This window comes from Petaurus breviceps, unplaced genomic scaffold, assembly GCF_028583685.1.
Source record: "Petaurus breviceps papuanus isolate PSGF00001 unplaced genomic scaffold, PetGlider_PUasm1.0 551, whole genome shotgun sequence".
Lineage (NCBI taxonomy): Eukaryota > Metazoa > Chordata > Mammalia > Diprotodontia > Petauridae > Petaurus > Petaurus breviceps.
The window spans coordinates 34,250,881-34,270,969 of record NW_027186372.1 but is presented as its reverse complement, the minus strand read 5'-3'; the positions used below and the strand labels follow the sequence as shown (position 1 = coordinate 34,270,969).

General features: G+C 40.3%; 2 protein-coding genes across 9 annotated transcripts in view; one reads left to right on the top strand and one right to left on the bottom strand.

Moving 5' to 3' along the window:
• RPS14 (ribosomal protein S14) overlaps positions 1–20,089 on the bottom strand; it is a 195,631-nt gene that overhangs the window by 133,477 nt on the left and 42,065 nt on the right. The window lies entirely within an intron of this gene.
• HNRNPH1 (heterogeneous nuclear ribonucleoprotein H1) overlaps positions 1–20,089 on the top strand; it is a 329,511-nt gene that overhangs the window by 301,671 nt on the left and 7,751 nt on the right. For all 8 annotated transcript variants that reach the window (XM_069102611.1, XM_069102608.1, XM_069102613.1 and 5 more), the window contains exons 2-3: positions 18,411–18,445; positions 18,964–19,085. In XM_069102611.1, coding sequence (XP_068958712.1) covers positions 18,989–19,085 — 97 coding nt within the window. In that variant the 5' untranslated portion in view covers positions 18,411–18,445; positions 18,964–18,988. The remainder of the gene's footprint in view (positions 1–18,410; positions 18,446–18,963; positions 19,086–20,089) is intronic.

Here is a 20,089-nt window from a genome sequence, read left to right as displayed (position 1 = left end):
GTTTTGGAAAGGAAAGAGGCTTAGGGATCTTCCATATTTATAGCCTTTCGAGCAGTACACTTGGAGCAGCTGGAAAGCGCCTCAGAAGCCCCCTAATCCAATCCCTTGATTTTACAAAGGAGGAAAATGAGGCTCATAAAGGCAAGGTGCCCATCCTGTCATGGCTGATGTGGGCAGGTGGGCTTCTAAGTGTTACCTAGAAGCAGGGACTTTTGATTGAGAAGGGTACTCGATTTTTTCTGCTCTATGCCCTTACACCCCAGACTTGTTTCTGGCGATCTTGGGGTAGGTAATGTGGAATCCTGACCAATACATTCATTCAACAAGAGGTATCCTGAAGTACTTCTCAGGGAGCAGGTCCCTAGCAGGGTATTAAGAGAAGTGAGAAGAAAGGTTCCAACCTTTCAAGTGAGCGCTATGCTTGGGACTCTTAGAGGTGGGCTATGCAGTGGACAGAGTCCTGAGCCTAAACTCAGTAACACCTTAGTTCAAATCTAGCCTCAGACACTTTCTGTGTTACTCTGGGCAAGTAACATAATCCCTGCCTGCCTCAGTTTCCTTAACTCTAAAATGGGGATAATAATAGCATCTATCTCCTACCTCTCAGGGTTGTGAGGATCAAATGACATAATATTGGTAAGGGTTTACCACAGTACATGGCTCAGAGGAAGTGTTTAATAATTATTCCCTTCCCTTTCTCTTGGTTTTGCAAGAGTAAATAGCTCTTCCTGGATCTGTTTAAATTTTCCAGTGGAATTTGAGACTCTTGAGGGTGAGAATTATTTGTTTTCCTTTTATTCCTGGCACCTAACAAAGTGCTTTGCTCATAGTAGGTGCTTAATAAATGCGTGTTGATTGGTATTTCCATCTGGGCACATTGTATGTTTTGTTGGTTCATAAAATGCCTGATATTTTTGAGTGTTATCATTTAAAGTTATCTTCCTTTATATAATTGTAGAAATTCTTTATTTATTTAACTCTGTATCATTTATACAAACATATTGACTGACCATATTTCTTTGAATTCTTCATCTTCATCATTCCTTGTGGCACAATATTATTCTATTATATTCATATATCACTATTTATTTGCCAATTTGTGGTACACAATTTGTTTCCAATTTTGGCTATGCCTGAATGAACATTTTCATACAGATAAAGTCTTTTGTTGTTGTTAGTAAATTCTTTGGGAAATAAATACAACAGTGGGATTGCTTAGTCAAATCATATGAGTACTTCTTTTTGGATGAGGAATAACCATAATAGGGTAACACCACACAGACCCAGCAGTTAACAAATATTTATTAATTGCCAACTGCACTAGGGGCTGGGAATTCAAATAAAAGAAAAAAATCAATTCTTGATTTCAAGGAGCTCATTCTAGTGGGTAGGGAATACACACAGCTATGTACAGACAATATACATACAAGATAAATTGGAGATCAGCAGAGGGAATGCATCAGCATTACGAATGTCAGAAAAGGCTTCTTATAGGAGATTTTGAAGGGGACTTGAAGACAGCCAGGGAAGTCAAGAGTCAGAAATGAGAAAGAAGAGAATTTTAGGGATTAGGGATGGCCAGTGAAAATGCACAGATTATCAGACTTGATAGATATGATGATTAGTTTTGCTGAACTGCTTTTTCCCTTCTTTTTTATTCTTTGTTCTATGGAATAGTTTTCTAGGTAAGGGTGGAGAAGAAATATTGGAAAATGGAGGTGATATATAACCAAAATATATTAATAAAATTAATCTTATAAACAATTATGAAAAATTTTGAAACCATCATTGCATTACAGCTCCACCAACAGTGAAATGTGTTTTCCTATATCCCCATTAATAGTGAATTTTTTCATTTCACCAGTTTTTGCAATTTGGTATGTATAAGGGAATAATAGCATTATTTTAATTTGTAGCTCTCTGATTACTAGCAACTTTGAACACTTTTATTTTAGATGGTTGCAGATTATTTGCATTTCATCTTCTGAGATCATTTTCTGAGCTCCTTTGACAGGAGTTGGGAATAACTCCTAATTTTACATGTTTGTGCCAAATCGCTATAGTTTTAGGATGTCAGACTAAAATAGCAAAGCTATTTTGTTCAAAGATTTCCCCCATTTTACTTCTTTGCATTTTATTCTGGATGTTTATTTTATTTGTACAATATTTGTACAGTGGATTGAGAGCTGACCAGGAAGATTTGTATTCAAGTTCCATCTCTGATATACTGCATGTGACACTGAGCAACTCACCCCACCTCTCAGTTCTCTAGGCCACAATCTAATACTGAAAATTGCAGAGAAGGTGCTGATCCATTTTGATAGAGGGAGCTTCCTTACCCAAGATTCCCTCAATAAAATCAAAGATCTAGTACTTATCCCCAACTATTATACAAAAGTGCTACATGAAATATTTTGGTGCATATGAAGCCTTCCTTTTTATCACTGACCTCCATATGTCAGATATGAATCCAAACTTCAGTCAAAGGGCTGCACTTGAGGACCTAGCAGCCTTGAGGCCACAGTTCCCCACCCCTGATCTGCGCATGGACATTTTAATCACTTTCTTCTCATAATTCCAAACTTCTTTCCAGAATAGTTGGATAAATTCACAGCTCCACCCAGTGTATTAATGAGTGTGCTCATCTTTTAAAACACCTCCAAAATTACTATTCTTGTCATTTTTTTTTTTGCCAATTTGCTGGGTATATGGTAGTTTTAGAGTTGTTTTGCAGTTTTCTTATTATGAGTGATTTGGAAAAAAAATTTTTTAGAAAACTGTTCCATTTCCTTTCATTACTTATCTGTTGGGAAAATGGTCTTATCTATTTGTTGTCCACAGATTTTATCAGAAATATCTGATACAAAAATCTCCCTCCCTGCTCCCCTCCCCCCAGTGAAATTCTTTGTTATCGGCTTTAATTTTTTTTTATTCAAAGGCTTTTTGGTTTCTCATAGGTCTGTTGAGAACACTATGGAAGTGTTCAGCCCATCTCTCTAGGAATATGTCCTTATCACTAATCAATGTGGCTCTATTAGCACTGAGTAGTTGAGATACACACCATAGGTCTTTGGTCCTTAGCCTTCAGGGCATCATAAAAAATGCTTTAGATTATTTCTATCAGCATAAAATTGAATTTCATCTGCCTTCTTACTGAGTCAAGAAGCCTGCATCTCTCTAAAGTTTCTCTTGTATTTACTTTTGATGGAATTAAATGTTGCCTTCTTAGAGATGGATAAACTATTCTGCTGGTAAATCCTGTGGAGTTCTCACTTTTTCATTTAGCAGCTTCTAAATTTCCCCATCATTTTCATCAAACCACTCTCAGTCTTTCTTAAGAACTTTGGAATTGATTGTGTGACATGGGAGACACTGGTACAGGACCACTCAGCCTGGCATGCCCACATCAGAGAAAGGTGCTGTGCTCTGTGAGCAAAAGAGAATTGAAGCAGCTCAAAAGAAATGTGAGATTTGCAAATGTAGAGAATCCACCCTTTGGTTTTGATTTGCTCATTTATGTAAGTTTTATTTTTCTCTCCATGTCTTTCTGCATTTTTTGTTCCCATTTCCTTGTTTTTGCCTCCATGTCAGTTTGCATCTTTTGTTCCTAGTTACTCAAGCACAATTTTTTTTCAAGCACAATTTTTAAAAATTACATTATATATAGTCTGTAAAAGATATATTTATGATACCTTCCTTTCTGTATTTATGAATTCTTTGTGCTAGCCTAGCATGTAATTAATTTTTATAAATCCCATGGCAGACTGAGAAATACATATAGACTCTAATTTTCCAATTTAGAAGTCTCCATAAGTCTATCAAATCCAATTTTCCCAATGTTTTGGTCACTATTTATCTCCTTTTTACATACTCTTCTGTTGAACCTGTCAAACTCTAAGAGAGGAAAATTTAGATCACCTAAAATATTAGTCTTAGTATCTGGGTCTTTTTTCATTTTGGTTAATTTTCCTTTTAAAGACTTGGTTACTGTGTAGTCTGGTACATGAATATTTAATATTGATAATGGTGTCTTTAAGCTTTTGGAGTTTTCTGGTTTGTCTCCATTGTCTACATCTGCTATCACCTTATCACCCATACCTTAGCAAAGTTCCTGACACATTTCTGGTGTTTAATAAATGCCCATTGAGCCATTTGAAATCATGACTGTACCTCCTGCTTTTTAAAAAAATTTAGTGGATGCATCATAGATTTTATTTCAGGCCTTCACTCTGAAACTACATAGATCTCCATACTTTTTAGATGTGCTTTTGTAAGTATTAAATTGTTGGACTGTTTTTTTTTTGTATGACCAACCAAATTTGTATAGTAATTATTTACACTCAAATCAATTTCTCCTTATAAAATGCCAAAATAATTTTTTAGATACTTCCTAAATCCTGAGGACTAAAAAAATTAATCCATTCATTTTTATTTGCTTTTCCTCTTACATAGTTGTAGTTACTGTAAATTCTATTCTTCTGCTTCTAGTCTCCCCCATCCCCTTTTTGTATTACTTCACAAATGTCTTTCCTAATTTCTTTATACTCCTTATACTTGGTCTTAATTACATGATAGTATTCCAACATATTAAAGTTTTTGCCTTTCTTTGCATTCCTAGCATTTAACACCGTGCTTGGCAAATAGTAGATTCATAATAAATGCTTTCTTATAGATTTGATGTAACAATTAATTTAATCCTTTCCCTATTGTTGAACATTTAGGTTATTTCCAATTTTCTTTGCAATTACATATAATGCTGCTATGAAAACCTATGAAATCTTTAAACTAATGCTTTTATTTTTTCTTAAAATATTTTTATTTATGCTGTTAAATGGCAGTTGTTCTTTGTCCTTGAAGAGGACCAAAATGACATCACTAGGCTGCAGTCAAGTCATGGTGTGTCTGACTGTGGCTGATCAGACCCATACAAGCTCAGCGTGTCCTACCGCAGGTCAGGCACAAATAGTCCTTGTGAAATTTGGGGGTGGGTTCTCTCCATTTGCTCATCTTGCACTTCTTCGGAGCTACTTCAAACAATGCGCTCTATTTTGTTAAATATTTTTCAATTACATGTATGTTAAATTAAAAAAAATAATACTTTAGAGTTGGGCTTTGTTTTCTAACCCATCCTTTAATTCAGTTTCTTTTTAATTAGTGAATTCATCTCATTAACATTCAAGGAGAGAATCAGTTGAGAAATAGTTGAACAAACTGTGGAATGGTTGGAATATTATTGTGCTTTCAGAAATGACAAATTAAGAATTCAGAGACTCTAGAACACTTGTATGGACTTAAGTAAGCAGAACTTGAAGAATAATTTACATGATGACCATAATAATATAAATGAAAACAATATTAAAAGACTTCCAGTCATATGATGAAACAACCTTCTTTCCTTTCAGTAAAGAGGTGGGTAATCTATAGGTACAGAATACATTCTACATTTTCTAACTTGGTTAATGTATTTATTTTGCTTGACTTAACTTATTTGTTATAAAAGGGTGGGACTTATGGAGGAAGGACTCAAGAGGTGATGCTGATGTAAAAAAAAGAAAATATCAATAAAACATTGTTTTTTGGAGGGGGGAAAGCAAGGCAATTGGGGTTGTGACTTGTTTAAGGCTATGCAGCTAGTAAGTGTGTCAAGTGTCTAATCTGAGGTTGGATTTGAACTCAGGTCCTCCTGACTCCAGGGCCAGTGCTCTATTCACTGCACCACCTAGCTTTACCTTCTTTCCTTTTTTTTTCTTTTAACATTTTTTTTTTAATCAAAGAGACACAGGCTGTTGCGGGATCTAGAGGATCAGTTAAGAGGATCTGTGCTCAAGACCTGTGTCCAACACATACTAGCTATGTGATCCTACATTTAATCTCTTGTTGCCCAAGGGAACTCTGTAAAACTATAGTTTCTAATCTGTATAAGTGAAGGGAGTTTCTACCTTAGGTGTCCCCCACACTGATGAAATCACAGGTCTATACGAAAAATAAGTCCACAAAAAATTCTGAAAATTAAAATTGCTAAGATTGGATTTCTCTCCATTGGACACTATTGTTACTTTTTCCTTTTTCTCAGCACAAGATATCATGCTTCCTGTTATATTTTTAACAACCCAACCTCATTCCCTGCTGCCCACACCAAACACAGATAAAGCTTATCTAGTTTGTAACAGTACAATCTTAATCACATCCTACTCCTTTCTCTGCTCACATTAAACAGAAATCCTGGGATTCTGCTTTTAAGGATATAAGCCCTTAAAAATTGTCTTTGTTTATTCAATCTTCTCTGAGATCCTAAATAGGAATATGTGCTTTGGAAAGCACTCTCTTCCACTTTCCTGCCCCCCCCCCCCAATCTCTTTGATTAATCTTTACTTGGGGTCAATTTATTTTTATTTTTTAAAGTTGTATTGATTTGGGGCAGCTAGGTGGCTCAGTGAATAGACCACCAGTCCTGGAGTCAGGAGGACCGGAGTTCAAATCCAACCTCAGACACTTAACACTTACTGGCTATGTGACCTTGGGCAAGTCTCTTAACCCCAATGGCCTTATTGTATATTAATATTGAGTCCTATTTCACTCAATTCCAAATTACCTTTTTAAAGTTTCATTTGCTTGGTCAATTTGCATTTTTAAAATTCTGTACATGTAGTTCTAGGTTTCTCATCAAGAAGTAAAATTTCTGACCTCACTAAAGAGCCACTTTTCCCATGATGTAGTATTCTCACTGTTTCAGAGCAGATCATTTTTAGATGCCAACCAATTTCTTTTGCTTTTCAGCACATTGCATTTCGGCATATTCTTTCATTCTGGTCTAATACCCCTAACCTAGCATTGCCCTTTCCCACTTCTAGATTAGATTTAAGGGGTTATTGGGTTTAAGGAACTCTTTGGGTCTAATACTCCAAAAATATATATAGTTTGGGAGGTTCCATAGGCATATTACCTTTATAATAGTCATCCAGAGGCTATGATTAGGGTGGAAAGAAATAAGCATTTATATAGCGGTCCATTATGTTCCAGGGATTGGGCTAAGTGCTTTGTAAATATCTCATTTGGTACAACAACCCTTAAAGTTAAGTGCTGTTATTATGTTTTACATTTGGGGAAACTGAGGCAAAGAGGTTAAGCAATTTTACCATGGTCACCTAGATAAGTAAAGGTTTGAGGCAAGATTTGAACTCAGATCTTTCTGACTCCAGCTGAACCCTGTACTTTATGGCCTGTGCTATATATCTGCCCCCCCAAGACATCTAATGAGATGGCATGATAAGAAAAGTAGCTACAAAACATTCTTCAACTCTGCCAGAAAGTACATTCCCCTACAACTCTATAAAGTACGAGTGGGAAAAGTATTATGTATGTATGTATTGATGTGTATATGTATGTATCTGTAGTTTCCACTCATAGAAAACACACAAGGAGAGGTGGCTAGATGGTGCAGTGAATAGAGTACCGGCCCTGGAGTCAGGAGGACCTGAGTTCAAATCCGTATTTGGACACTTAACACTTACCAGCTGTGTGACATTGGGCAAGTCACTTAACCCCAACTGCCCTCCAAAAAAAATAAAAAGAAAAAAAAGAAAACACACATGGCTCAAGAAATTCACACCTTCAGCACTGCAGAGCCCCAATGTCCTTTTCACTATGAGCAATGTTTCTGCTGAGCAGATTACTCAGCTGAATTTCCTAGGCCTGTGTTTCTGTAGCTCAAATTTTACCATTCTGGCTCAAAAGGTTCTATCAGTTTTGTGCCTTGATTGGAAATAGTCTCTCCTACTTAAGCAAGTATCTCCTTTGCAAGATGCCATTCATGATCAATGAAGGAGAAGGACAAGAAATCTTTCCCTTCCTAGTGGCTTCTTCCTTACTGACTACAAACATGGGTGTATCTCCCATATCCTCAAAAATCCCTCAACTGATTGGCCTGTTCCACAAACTCGTCTCACATCCCTTTTCGCTTTTGTAGTAAGACTCCTTGAGAAGGCCGTCTACAGGTGACTCTACTTCTTTTATGCTCATTTTCTTCTTAACTTCACAATCTGACTTCAGACCTCTTCAACTGACACTGTTCTTTCTAGTTACCAGTGATCCCTTAATTTCAAAATCTAATGGCCTTTTCTCCATACTGATGCTTCATGACCCCTCTGCAGCCTTTGACACTGTCAATCACCCTCTTCTCTCTAGGTTTTCATGACATTATTCTGTGAGTCTCCTCCTACCTGAGTGCACCTTCTTGGAGGTGCAGGGAATAGAGCCCTGGGCCTTAATTCTAGCAGACTTGAGTTCACATCCAATTACCAGTTGTGTGACCTTGGGCAAGTCACTTAACCTATTTCTTCAACTCTAAAATGGAGATAATAACAGCACCTACCTTGAAGAGTTATTGTGAAGCTCAAATGAGATAATATTTGTAGAGTGCTTAACACAATGCCTGACACACATGCACTATATAAATGCTTATTCCCTTCCCACTTCTTAGTTCCCTTTGCAAGATTTTTGTCCAGGTCATACCCACTAACTGTGGGGGTTCTCCAGAACTGCCTGGCACACAGAGGAATTCAGTAAGTGTGTAATGTCTGACTGGAGGCGAGGAGGAGGCACCTTCCAGGGAAGGGAGACTGTCAGGGCAAAGGCAAGGACAGAAGATACAGTGTATCATGTGAGCAACAGAGAAAAGAATATTTTGCTTTAATATAGATTGGGAGGAGGGAAGTAATGTATAAGATGATTGTAAAGATTGGTTATTGCCGGGTTGGGAAGGATTTTAAAAGCCAAACAGAGGAGTTTGTATTTTTTCCTAGAGGCAATTGGAAGCCACTGGAATTTAATGAGTTGAAGACTGACAGTCAGATTTGAGTTTAAGGACATTTACTTTGGCAGCTGTATGGAGGATGGAATAGATTTTGATTGGAAAGATTTGAGGCAAGGAGATCAATTTGGAAGTCACTGCAGTAGTCTTGGTGAGGAGTGATGAGGGCCTGTATTAAGGTGATAGCTGTGAGAGATTCCTGTAGCTGTGAGAGATAATGAGGAGATAGAAATGGAAAGGTTTGGCATCTGCCTGGATATGTGGAATAATGGTGAGTAAGGATTCAAGAACACCAAGGTTAGGAACCTGGGAGAATGGAAAAGCACTAGTGTACTTCACAGAAATTGAGAAGTTTAGTAGAGAGGAGAACTTTAGGGGGAAGGGAATATATTCTGCTTGGGTAATTTGAGGTTGAGATGTCTCAGGGTCATCTAGTTTGAAATGTCCAACAAGCATTTGGTGATTTAAGACTAGAGCTCAGGAAAGAGAATAAAGCCACAAGCTTTCTATGTAGAGAAATCTCTGATTTATCTATATAGAAACAATGATCAAAACTACTGGAATTGATAAAGTTATTAAGGAAAATGTAGAGAAAAGAGAAGAAGGTCCCTTACAGTCTTGGGGTATACCACATTTAGAGTTGTGATACAGATCAATGGTGTTAAATTCAAATAGAAAAGAGCCACTAACCATAAATAAGGATTCCTTCAGGCATATATTGACTTAGAAAACCACATAATAACATTATCTATATTCCATTGTAATTTTATTTTGTTAAATATTTCCCAATTACATTTTTATATGGTTCAGGCTGTGGAGTGCTGCACCCTGCAATTTCATAGAAAGCGGAGTATTTGACACCTCTGATAGAGATGATAAACAAGCAAAGATGACTAAGGAGCAATGACAAAGGTGGGAGGAGAACCAAGAGGGGACGAATACAGTCTAACATAGTAACTGAGATTAAGGCCCACCTCCAATGCAGGAAAGAAATCAATGTTGTCAGGGCATCTTGCAACCTTCCCTTTTGGAAGATTCTACCATGTGACTCATAGCACTAGAGACGGGGATAGGTCTGGGTTGTTACTATATCATGGTATAGCCAATGAAACAGTCCTGGATTTAGAGTCACTTAAAACCAGATTCGAATCCCACCTTTGACATTTAATAACTGAGTGATCAAATCAATTAACCACCCTGTCTTAGTTTCTTTATCTCTATAAAGCAGGGACTTTGTGGACTAATGTGGACTTTGGCTTATTGATGGTCATAACTCTATTAGGCTCAATTATTTATTCAGATTCATATATCTGAGTTAATTTATGATGACTTTCACAACACCAAACCAGAAGATACATAAATTCAGAGCAAAATTATTTAATGAATCAAAAACTTGACTTAATCACGTTTTCCCTAAAGCTGCCACCTTCACAACTCTAAAACTGAGTGTATAAATCCAGTCTACCACTAAAACCTACTGCCTCTCAAACACTGTGAGAAGGGGTAGTTCATTTAATTTATGCACTGATGATGCAACATGGAATGTGAGGTGAGCTGTGCTATATAATTACTTCTCCTCTACTCTTTGCCTGGCAAGATGCAGAGTTCTGCTGGCTAGGCCCTGACATACTAAAACCTCTCACTTCTCTACCATACCTAATTTTTTTTGGTTGTCTATAAATGCCAGAGCTCAGGACATGGCTGTCATTCTTTCTCATCCTTATCCAGCTATTCAACCCCAACCCCACCTAGGTATATTAACCATTCTACCCTGGGAGACTTTCTTCTCTTTAAATTGTATGTGCTAAGTTAAAGCTCTCATATTCAAAGTGTATAAGGAACAAATTCCCATTTATAAAACCAAAAGCCATTTCCAAATTGATAAATGGTCAAAGCACATGACTAGGCAGATTTTCCTCCACTTAATAGTATTTTATTTTTTCCAATTACATGTTCAACATTCAATTCTATGAGATTTTGAGTTCCAAATATTTTTCCCTTTCTCCCCTTACCCCTCCCCCAAAAAGCATGCAATCAATATAAGCTATGTACAATCATATTAAACATATTTCAACATTAGTCATATTGTAAAAGAAGAATCAGAACAAAAGGGAAAAACCACAAGAAAGAAAAAAAAAAGCAAAAAAAGCGAAAACAGTCTACTTCAATCTGCATTCAGACTCCATCAGTTCTTTCTCTGGACGTGGGCAGCATTTCCCATCATGAGTCTGTTGGAATTGTCTTAGATCACTGTGTTGCTAGGAAGAGCTAAGTCTATCAAAATTGGTCATCACACAGTGTTGCTGTCACTGTTCTTCCAGTTCTCACTTCACTCAGCATCAGTTCATATAAGTCTTTTCAGGTTTTCCTGAAATCCATCTGCTCCTCATTTCTTATAGGATAATAGTGTTCCATTACATTCACATACCACAACTTGTTCAGCCATTCCCCAATTGATGGGCATCTTATCAATTTCTAATTATTTGCTACTACAAAAGAGAGCTGCTGTAAATATTTTTGTACATGAGGGGCCTTTTCCATTTTCTATGATCTCTCTGTGATACAGACCTAGCAGTGGCATTGCTGGATCAAAAGGTATGCACCGTTTTATAGCCCTTTGAGCTCTCCAGAATGGTTGGATCAGTTTACAACTCCACCAACAATGCACCAGTATTCCAATTTTCCTACATCTTCTCCAACATTTATCATTTTCCTTTTTTTTAAATCATATTAGCCAATCTGATAGGTATAAGGTGGTACCTCAGAATTGTTTTAATTTGCATTTCTCTAATCAATAGTGATTTGGAGTATTTTTCATATGACTATAGTATAGCTAATTTTTTCATCTAAAAACTGACCAGGCAGTTTTTAAGGCAGAAAATGCAAGTGATCAATAATCACATGAAAAAATGCTCCAAATATCTATAATCAGAGAAATGCAAATTAAAATAATTCAAGTTCTATCTCAGATCCATCAGATGGGAAAAGATGACAAAACAGGAATATAACAAATAGTGGAAGGGCTAAGCAAAAATAGGTACATTAGTGCACTGTTGGAGTTATGAATTGGTCCAGCTAGGCTGGAAGACAATTAAGAACTATTCCTTAAAAAAAGTTGCTAAATATGTATACCCTTTGACCCAGTTATTGCACTATTGAGAAGACTTATATGAACTGATAAAGAGTAGAATGAATTTAACTAGGAGAACAATTTATATAATGACAACATTATAAAGAGAACTTTGAAACTCTTAAGTTTTGGTAAGTGCAATGATAAACCAGAATGCCAGAAGACTAAAGAGTATTTCCTACCAGACAGGTGGTAGACTTAAAATACAGAATGAGACATACATTTTTGGAAATGGTCAATGTAGGAATTTGTTATGCTGGGCTATGCACATGTTATGAGGATTTTATTTTTTCTTGTTCTATGGGAGAGTTAATAACTGCTTGTATAAATAAAAAAAACCCAACAAAACAAATTGCATTCTAGAAGTGCATCTACTTAATTAAGCTAAACTATGCCATGAAAGAAAGCTCCCACACTGCCTCCTAGGAGGTATAGTACAAAGAGACCACAGGCCTGTATATCGACCTGGCCCTTTCCCCAGTATAAAATGAGGCTAATACCCTTGTCTTAGAGGGTGGTTGTTAGGCTCAATTGAAATAATGTATCAAAACACTTTGCAAACTTCAAAGTGCAATATAAATTCCAGTTATTGTTATTATTACAATTTAGGACTGTGCAGATGGTGTAGCACACGTAGCTTTCTCTTAGAAAGCCCAGGAATCTCTTCTCTGTTTCTCCCAGGGGGCAGTGTGGGAGCTTAACCTGCAGACAGTTCCTTCACTCCTGGGAGGACCAAGTGAATAAACTAGCCTCCCTCCAGGAGCTAGTGTATCTGTGTCTACATTGGTTTATTTCTCATTCACCTTCTGTGCTTCTGTCAGGTATAGGTTGCTCAACAGGATACATAGACTAGTTCTCCAAAGAGGTTGCAAGAAAGTATCAGATTATCTACAAGGTACTAAATCTTTCTTGTATCATAAGTCCCTTTGGGAGTCTGACCTTCCTTTCAAAGGCCAAGCTTTAGGGCCAGGCCAGATGTGAATTAAGTCATGAACTTGAAACTGGTTAGAACAAAGGCCTTATCAGTGGTGGCTAAGAGACTGAGACAGGAATTCTCACCTTCAATAGAAAATTTATATATTGTCAAAGAGAGAAGAAGGGAAAGGAGTTAGGGAGGGGACATGTGGACTACTCTTGGGGCATGAAAACCACATAATTAAGACTCTTAATTCATTTCTCACTGCTTTTATTCAGTTATTGGGTAGTTTCTACATTTAGCCAAGGATGCAAAAGCACCTTGGAAGTTGGGATCTAGTTTTATATCTGAGTATTTCTCTGGGGAGTCATGCAGATAAGTGATCATGAAGAGTATCAAAATAGTGGTCAGTCTGTCTCCCTGCTCACTGAACATTATAAAGTCCAGAGATGAAAGGCAATTTTTTTTAAACTTTGGAATCTAACACACGTCAGAGGTCTTTAGAACTAGAAGATGAAGGGAGGAAGGACTAGCAACTGTTGGAGAGAAGCAGAGGAATAGAAAGGAAATTTTTTTGGGGTAGAAGAATCACGAGTAATGTTGGCTACATTTAGGGAGAGATGTTGGAACAGCAGCAGAAGAGGAACAGTGGCTATTGGCTATATCCTCAATCCTGTCTGAATGTTTTTTTCTTTTTATCTCTAATGCCACCACCCCAGTCTCAGGTGTCCATCAACTTTCATGGAGACTACCTTCCAAATACTTTCCCTTCCTTTGAGCCTCTTCCCTCTTCAATATATCCTGCATATCCTGCTGGATTAAGTATCATAAAACTCGCTGTGAAACATATCACTTTCCTACTTGAAAACATTCAAAGGGTTACCCTTTGATTATTCAGGACATTTCAGACTCCTTAACCTGGTATTCAAGACTCTCCAAATACTAGAGCCTGCTATATATACACTTAAGTTCTAGCAAGGATGGGTATTATCACTCAAGCATTACATTCACCTTAACTTTGCTGGGCCTGTTTTCACAAAATAAATACCCTTTCCCTTCTGCCATTGAGCTAAATCTTATCATCATTCAAGGCCTAACTCTAATTCCATGTCTAGCCTATAGGAAACTGTTCTTCAAAGTCCTATAGCACCTGTCTGTACCCCTTATTTGGTACATAGGATAAGGTACATATGTACCTTATTTGGTTCATAGGATAGAATAGCCTGTATTTTAAATTTTACATGTTTATCTCTTTTCCTACACTGATTTCCTTAAGTACCTAGACCATATCTCATTAAACAAATTTTAATCTTTTGCTATTATGAACTCGATAAACACTAACAAATATTTCTGCAAAAAAAAAAACCAAAACAAAACCCCAAACCCAGAAGGATGTATATAAAACTACATTTCTCTTATAACTTGCTTTTTAAAAAAGCAAGGCATGTTAGTTTCAAAGTTGTCCTTGCTTGTCTCTCTCCTTTCTTCTCTGCCTTTTAAAATGTTATCAATGACCCTCTATTTTTTTGCAATGGCTCCTTTTAATTTTTTCTTAAATCTTTACCTATAACAAATCAGTATGCTCAAATACATGTTGGCCATGTCCAAAAATGCCTCCAATATGCTTTTCAAGTTCATTACTTCTATCAGAGAGTGGTCTGTATTTTATTCATTCCTGATTTTTCCTTACATAGTAGGTGCTTGGGAAATGTCTATTGAATAGGAAAGGGAGTACCAATGGATAAGAAAAACTTGGGAAATATGGAGCTGGGCACTGGAGGACTGATTTTCACTGACTTGATGGGTAATCATGGATAAATGGCTTAAAGGGAGTTAAAATTGATATCTCTACTTTGCTTCTTTCTGAGACTATAAAATTATCTATTGTAGGGAGCTGATTATTTGTATTCCTACTCATACCTAAGAGTGCCTGCTGCTTTATACACTTTGAGCACTGTTTAATTTTTGGACTAAATAAGCAATGGATGGGTATGATAGAATGTACATTAGAAACATATCAAGAAATTTGGTTTCTAGTCTTAACTCTATGCCTCAGTTTCCTTCTCTGCAAAATGAGCTGGAGAAGGAAATGGCAAACCACTGCAGTGTCTTTGCCAAGAGAACCCCATACGTGGTCAGGAAGAATCAGATCTGAAATGACAGAACAACAACTACTTAGCTCTCCTACTAACTAGCTGTATTACCTTGAGTAATTTATTTATTTCCTTTCTCTGGAACTGTTTCCTTATGTTAAAATGAAAGAATTGGAGTTATCATTTATAAGGCTTCCTCTAGCTATAAAATTCTATACTTTTTCCTTAAAAAAATCTATCCTAATAACTTGACACTTTAATAATAGCTTCTTAATCAAACATGATAGGCATATCAATAGAGTAGATAGTACTGAAGGAAATTGGTAAGACCCAGGCAAGCTCCATCTTCTCTATGAACTTTTTCCTAATTATCCTAGTTCAGAGGTGGGGAACCTTCAGCCTCAAGGCCTCATGGCCCTCTAGATACTAAAGTTCAGCCCTTTGACAGAATCCAAGGGTCTCATTTGAGGACCTAGAGGGCCACATGTGACCTTGAGGCTGCAGGTTCCCTGCACCTGTACCTAATTCATGCTGATTCCCTATTCCACTTACTGTACTATTTAATTAACAACTTATTGAATATTATTATTCTATTAATTTTCTCTACATAATAATATAGCACTTTGTTAAAGCAGTGTTATATTTCCATGGACCTGTGATCTCATCCCTTTGTAATCCATTGAAGCATTTGGGATGTACCTCTCTTATCTCTTGCTCTGTGATGGCACAGCAGCATAGAACTACTATCTATTCACATAGTTTTGTTCACTTATTGTGAGCATTGAGTGAAGTCCTACTTTGATCTCATTTTTAACAATGAAAACACCGTTTAAAATAAGGTTAATATTTTGTATATTTTTCTTTTTCGTGAAAATAGAATTGTGAAACAACTTAAGTTTTAAGGAAAAGAAAAAATTGGTAGCACAAGAGGGTGTTAATAATCCTGGGCAAATTCAGAAGTCATCCAGACATCATGATGCAATTTATTGGTATTGTCTTGTTGACAAGTTAATGCATCTTTTGAATCCTGCTACTAGACTGAAAGTTCCTTGTAGATAATTATATTTATTTTGCATCTCAGAATGCTTAGCACGCATTACAACAAATGCTTATTTGATTATATGGAACAAAGACTTTGTGAACCCAATTAAATCGCTACCTATCGTAGTGAGGACTCTTAGACTATTATGGCCTATCATTTATATATAGCACTTCAGGTCTGAAAAGTACTTTGACATTAACAACTTTAGATGTGGGTGAATGTAGCTTGATTGGGCAGCCAAAACCCTTGACCAATAGTTAAGCCCTAAAATGGGTTTCCTACATTTAATCTCTTCATCTTTAAAACTCCACCACTAATATTCAAATACTGCTTTGATTTCATCACTTTCAGTAGTGAAATGTGGAGTGAGCAAGCTGACAGATGGAGTACTGAATTTCACCTTTATCGATGGGTAATAATTGTTTAAAGGGAGTTGAAGTTAAATATCTCTGGTTTGCTCCTTTCTGAGATTGTAAAATCATCTTTGGCAGGGAGTTATTTGTATTTTTGCTCCTACTAAGACTGCCTAATGCTTTGTACACTTTGAGCACTGGGTTTAATCTCTGGACTAAAAAACAGTGTGTGGGTATGACAGAAAGTACACTTGAAGCATGAAAACTGAGTTCCTTTTCTCTAATCTACACTCTCCCTGTCAATTAGTGACTCAGCTGCAATGGTTTTAATTATCATCTCTGAGCAGATGATTCCAAGATATATCTATCTATCCCCACTCTCTCTGGAGCTTCAGTCCCACATCACTGCCTGCCTACTGGGGCAATTCAAACTGGATGTTCTGGAGACATCTCAAACTCAACATGTCCAAAAGAAATTATCTTTTCCCCTAGAATCACCCCTTATGAAACTTTCCTATTTTCTGTCCAAAGCACTACTGATCTTGCAGGATCCCTGCATCCTGGGATAGCTTATAAATTGCTGGCCTTGGAGTCCACAAGATTTGAGCTTAATTTCTGCTTCTAATACATAATGGCCATATAACCCTGAAAGTTAGTCTCAACCTTTCAGTGTTCTGGGCAATTCTCTAAGAACACAAATTGCAGAGAAGAGGCCAATCTGCACTGGTGGAAGGATTTCCCTCACCTGGGAGATCCCTGTACCAATAAAATCACAAGTCCAGTCACTATCCCTATGGGAAATGAGTCAACAACACTTGTTAAGCACCTATGTCCCATGCAGGGTGCTAAACATCCTGGAAATTGGAAGGAAACACAAAGACCCACTATGGCTTCAGAACCACGTGGCTGTCTGCTGGCTTTTGGGTTTCTTGAATCCCTGCCCATCCTTTAGTGTCCAGTTTCCCTCATGCCCCTAAAATCCGGGGCACGTCTGTCACTCCTCTAACATTTAAGCTTGCACTTTGCACTAACTTTTCTGCGTGGGGGTCTGGCCCCTCCAATTATTACGTAAGCTTTCTGAGGGCAGGTGATGAACTACCAGGGTATCAGGTGCTCAAAAAATGCTCCTGGACGCCCCGAACGTTTCAGGATAAAGGGTAAGCCTGGGGTTCCGTACCGTCAGCTCCCAAGCGGCCACCACCCGGGGTGCGGGGATTTGGTGGGTCTCCCTAAAGAGAGGGCAGGGTGGCCCCACTTCTCTCCTGGGCGTCCCGAGCAAGGAGGCCCCGCGTCCCCCCAGATTAATTTATTACTTCGCGCCAGGCGCGGGGAACACGAGAGCAAAACAAAACTCGGGCCCTGCCCTCGAGGAGCTTCCGTTCTTCCGGGTTGAGGCCTTAGGGCCCGCAGGGTTACCGGAGCCGGGAGCCTCCGCATTGGAGAGGCTCCCTTTTGGGTTCGGCAGCTCGGCGGGGCAGGCAGAGGGAGGAAGGAAGTGCCTGGCGCGTGCCACGAGAGGCCGCGGGGGGGGAGGGGACGCTAAAGCCTAATCCCTGCAAGGTCCTGACGTTAGTGCCGGGCCCGAGCCCCAAGCAGCTCGGAGACCCCGGCTCGGCGCCCCCACTGGACCAGGAGCTCGGGCCTCGCGGGCGGAAAGATCCATCCACGGAGAGCCGGAGCCACTAACGCCACAGACCAAAAGCCGCCACGCCAGGCCCAGCATAACCTGCCCCTCCCCCACCTTGGCGGGCCTGAGAAGCGAACCAACAGCAGGTCGGCGCATGCGCAACAGGCAAAGTTGTAAGGCGACGGGCACAAAGTTCAATATTCGCGGGAAGGCGCAAGCGCAGAAAGGGCGTGGGGGTGGTGGTGGGGGAAGGGTTAGAAAGGACTGTGGCCAATGCGCACGCGCGCGAGATTCCTGTGGCGGGAGGAGGTTGGCGCTTGTAGAACTACGCCTGCGCACAAACGTTGTGTGACGCAAGGGGGCGGAGACTGGAGCTCTTCTGCGCATGCGCAGAGCGTGCTCAAAAGGGTTTATCTAGGATGCGCAGGCGCTCAGCGGTCATTTCTTCTTAGCCACGCCGAAGTCAAGTATCGAGGTGAGCACCGGTCGGCTCTCATCCAACCTCCGTCGCCCGCGGGAACGGCACTTCTCTCTGGACCACCTTCGGCCTGGTCCCCGTCGGCAATTTGGGGGGAGCGCGGCGCGTTGTGGGCCGCGGTTCGGGTCGGCCGGAGCTTGTCGGCGCCTCCGAGGCCTGCGGGCCGAGGCGACTCCATTGTGTGCGGAGCAGGAGGAGGCGGAGCGGAAGCAGCCGCCGCCATTTCCTCGGCCGCCCGCCCGCCGGAGAGAGGCTCGGCCGGCGCGGCCCCGGAGGCGCGGGCGGCCGGTTTTGGGGGCGCGGCGGGGGGAGGGGGTGGTTAGTGTGGCGGGGGCGAAGGGCGGGGTACCGGTTGTGGATCCTCACTTGGCACGGGGGCGCGAACGGGTGGGGACGGGGCGACCTGCGGCCGGGGGGGGGGGGGGGGGGGGGGGGGGGGGGGGGCGGGGCGAGGCCCCACCGGGGGGGGGGGGGGGGGAAGGACCCTTTCCTCACCCCCGGCCCTCGCTTCGCAGCCACCGCCACTACTGACTGAACAAGATGATGCTGAGCACCGAAGGCGGAGAAGGCTTCGTGGTGAAGGTCCGGGGCTTGCCCTGGTCCTGCTCGGCCGATGAAGTCCAACGCTTCTTCTCGGGTAAGCGGGCGGGGGTGGGGCGGGGTTGTGAGGTAGGGGAAAAGTGAGCGCGCCTCTGGGCGGCGGCGGCGCGCGCCTGCCTCGCATCGGGGTAGGCCTCGCGCCCGCCTCGGCAGCAGGTCGACGGGCGGGGGCGGGGGAGGGGGGCCGCGTGGTCCTAGGCCGCCGCGCGCTCCTGGCGGCCCCCTGGCGGGGGAGCGGCCGCTTGCTGCAAGTCTCGCGCTGCTGCCTGGGGGGAGGGGGTGGTGGAAGTTGGTTTCGCTTTGCGTCATTACACAATGGAAATTGCGAAACGACCGCAGCTTGCTTACGGGAAGTGGAGTGGAGGGGCCGGGTTAGCAAAAGCGAGAGGCTTTTTTCCCCCTTGGATCCTTATGGTTCTTATCATTTTGCCAAAGTAGGGCTGCTTGGAAGTGCATCTATATTGCTTTGACAAGAATTGAATGTCTCCTGATAAACATTTGAGTGTCTCCTACATAGCAAAAGTGCCGTGGAAAGGCTGGTATGAATTTTTGCTTAGGACAGATGAAGGCTGCATTTTTCCCCCTGGAAAGTAATCTCAGTTTATGATTCGAATTAAGTTAGAGACCTTAAAGATAAAAGTATAACTTAAATTGTGAGGTATGGGTATTTGAAGGACTTAACAAAAATGAGTGACAAGGAGTCTCTTGGGAAATAGAAGAAACTAATAGGCCTGGTTCCTTAAGTTGTCAGTGTGTTACTTGGTATCAGTAAAATGCTGCAGAATTATGGGAAGGTAAAGCTTTTATAAGCCTGCTTACTGTTCAGATGAAGCTGTTGTGGAATCGTGAAAATAAGAAGCTGCTTAGCAGTTTGTAAGGTGGGTCAATAACTTGATTGTACTGTTATTACAATGTGATGCTGTAGTATTCCTGCTGCTTGATGTGGAAATGGTAAGTCAAGATTGTTTCACCTGGGTTCTATTTTGGTAAGAGGAATCAGCTTTTCAGCCCCCCCCCCCCCCCCAAGACAATCCAACTTTA